The sequence below is a fragment of the Antrostomus carolinensis genome, unplaced genomic scaffold (genome assembly GCF_000700745.2).
Source record: "Antrostomus carolinensis isolate BGI_N321 unplaced genomic scaffold, ASM70074v2 scaffold22981, whole genome shotgun sequence".
NCBI lineage: Eukaryota > Metazoa > Chordata > Aves > Caprimulgiformes > Caprimulgidae > Antrostomus > Antrostomus carolinensis.
In genome coordinates this window covers 82,836-85,883 of record NW_010292343.1, presented here as the reverse complement: position 1 = coordinate 85,883, position 3,048 = coordinate 82,836, and the positions used below count along the sequence as shown (strand labels likewise).

At 39.8% G+C, this 3,048-nt stretch overlaps 1 protein-coding gene across 1 annotated transcript in view; it reads left to right on the top strand.

Annotated features, from left to right (window-relative positions):
- LOC104531905 (NADH-cytochrome b5 reductase 3) overlaps positions 1–3,048 on the top strand; it is a gene marked incomplete at its 5' end in the record, with an annotated part of 14,517 nt that overhangs the window by 3,260 nt on the left and 8,209 nt on the right. Inside the window, one exon of the mRNA XM_010176940.1 lies at positions 1,976–2,048. Coding sequence (XP_010175242.1) covers positions 1,976–2,048 — 73 coding nt within the window. The remainder of the gene's footprint in view (positions 1–1,975; positions 2,049–3,048) is intronic.

Sequence of the window (3,048 nt, the reverse complement as noted above, 5' to 3'; positions counted from 1 at the left end):
GAACGGAGAAATAATGGTCACAAGGCCTAGTGTTTAGCATAGGAAAAAACTGTCATAATATAGTTAGGTTTGCTAATTTAGTTTATGTCTTAAAACACCCACAGCCTCGGGGCTTTTTTTGTAATGGTAAGCATAATTCAGTTGTTGCCTTTCAGTGGCTTCAGCAAACAAAGCACCAGCCTGCAAAAACTGTTCTCCAGTGTTGCGTTTGCAGTTGTGAGTGTGGAAAATTCCTCAGCACCTGCAACTTGAGACAGAAATGTGCGCTGGTAGCCGGAGGCCAAGGGCTTCCAGGCGCTCAGTCAGGGCAATGCCAAATGATGGCATTGGGGAATACAGCAGAGATGACCCCGTGCTGGAAATGGCTTCTGCCTCCTGTTTCAAGGCTGGCTGCAATCTGGCCTTGACTAACCACTTGCTGAACGGCCTGCTCAGTGCCTTGGGGTGTAACAGAGACAAGGCACAGGCGTGCTGATCTAGGTACCAGGGAATTCTTGAGCCTTTCAGTGTTTCTCACAATTGTCTCTTGTGATGCACCAAAATATTTGTGTTCAGATACCTTCAGCTAAACTATCTTGATTTAATTGATCAGATGATTAACTGGGAATTCAGAATGTTGTTCTTTTTATGTGCTATTAAAGACAGCATCTTACAATAAATGATTATTGTCAAAATCCAGCTTTCAAATGTTGAAGCTGCCATTTTCATAGAGGAACAGCAGCAGTCAGTGCGATAGCAGCAGCGTTAAGTCCGTGTTAGCTGTCTCTCTAGTGGAAATTTCAATGGCAGTTACTCTTCCATAAGTACAGAGAAGCCCTTTTTACACTGCCACTCAGTTCCCTTCTTTCTTCAGCATTTACCTTAAAATTATTTATTGTGAAGAAAATTTCATCAGTGTGACTAGAACTTGTAAGTGAAGACTAGACGAAAGGTGTTAAGAAAGAAATCTGTCTCCATTTATTACTTTGAAGACAAGAAAACAACCAAACAAAAGTTTACAATATTTTATAATTTTTTTATACCCTCTGGAAGGGTATTATGTCCCGTAGGGCTTTAAAAAAAGAAAGTAATTGGATGAGGCATTAGGCTGTTTGTTTCTGTCTGTCTTTTTTTGCTGTCTTTTAATCCCATGAATGTGACCTGATTTTTAAGAGCTAAAACTTACATAGTATAACAAATAACTTATTATTTACTCATTACCAAAATTTTATTCAAGGTATGACTTGCCTACTAAAGGATTAGAATATTTATCCCAGATAGACTGCATAAATTACCATAATTTTAAAATAAAGTTCTTATCTAAATAGAGTGCTCTTTTCAATTTTAATTAAGGATTAATTCAGTTTTTACAGGGAAAATATTTTTTAAGGCTCTTAGCAGAGCAAAAGGGACCAGGTTGCTACTTCCTAATCTTGACATCCACTAGTGTCTTCTGAAAGAATTTTTTACATTAAAATGGTTAATTCATCTGATTTAGAGACATCAAAATAAAAATTTTTTGGCCTTGAACTCGTGCATATTTAAACTTTAAATGATAATTGAAGAACTGACTAAGTTTTATCTTGTGGCCTTCTCAGAAGGCAGTGTAAATGTCCACACTACTTAGAAAGTCATCGTTTAGTCTTAATCTGCCTGTGAGTATCTTACTAAGTTTTGCTTTTCACATTTACATACACATCAAAACAGTATTTGCTTTTGTCTGTTTTATTTCTATTTTTACTTCTGTATTAATTCTAAAATATTTTGAGGCAAAGTTAAGTTTTCAGAGAGTTTGGATGAAAAGTTGACCTTTGCAGGATTGCCACATTCAGAGGAGTTTCTAGTTGCATTATGCAAAAATTTCAGTTAGAATGCTGCTCTCCCCCACATATTTAATCTTGCAGGAAGCCAGACTGGTGTATTGGTTTTACAAGTGAAATCACAAACTTTAAATCCCTGTAAATAGCTGATTGTTCTTTTTCTTTTCCTCTTTCAGGAAGTTAGTCATGACACAAGAAGATTTCGATTTGCTCTCCCTTCCATAGATCACGTTCTGGGTCTCCCTGTAGGTACGTTCTGTCTTTCCTTACTGAGAATCCACGCATTGTTAATTATACTATAAGAAATTCTATGGGGGGGTTTTTTCCTATACTTTGAACTTTTGAATTTCGAATACTGTCCACGTTGCTTGAGCTGGCATTTAGAGTTTTGCAAGATTATCCTCATGCTGTGAGTCATCTGCAGGGTCTGAAATCTTGTGTATTTTCAGTGAGTGTACATCCAGCTTGTTTCTGTGAAGACAGTAGGAACAAACAGTGGTCTTCACTTGTTTTTTTCCAGTCTTGACTTTCCAGGGTGTGTTATTCCTGTGGGGCTTGGGCTCTGTGGTCCCTTTGCATCCCCCAAGGCTGCACTCTCAGCTCCCTCTCCTCTAACACATGCATTTTAACAGATGATCTGCTCACTTCTGAATTTGCAGCCAGTCTCATGGAACTTCTTAATCACCATGGGACAGATGTTTCCTTAGGCCTTGCCATGTGATGTGTTGTCTTCCGTAACACTTGGTGCTATTGTTTCCTACTGCTTATATAAAGAGCACTGAATTGTGACTTGTGTTTAACAGGGACTCCTGCTTTAACAGCCTGTTCCAATGACCTGTGCATCGGGTGCTTCGTGATAGTCCTCAGCTCAGCACCTTTCCAGCATTTTACAGTCCATCATGTTTAGGTTCCCTCTTGTACATTGTGATATATTATTCTCTTGACCCTGTTAAGTAGCCGTGAAGGCAAAGCTAATTTCCCTCCCTTGCCCATAATGAACATTGATGAGTGAGCTGTCTCACCTGTGTAATTGTTAGTGTCTTACATGCTAACAGAAAGGCAGCCATCTGGGGTGAATCTGGCCTGGATGCCACAGCTTCCTCCGTTGTTTTAGCAAGGTCAGGGCAGATCAGCCAGTTGTTTCAGCATAGCCTGAGAAGATGCGTGCGTGGCCCTGCACAGTCCCAGGACCAGCAGAGTCACGTTCCCAAAGGTGCTTTGCATGGGCTGGTCTGTCAGTCACTCAGGG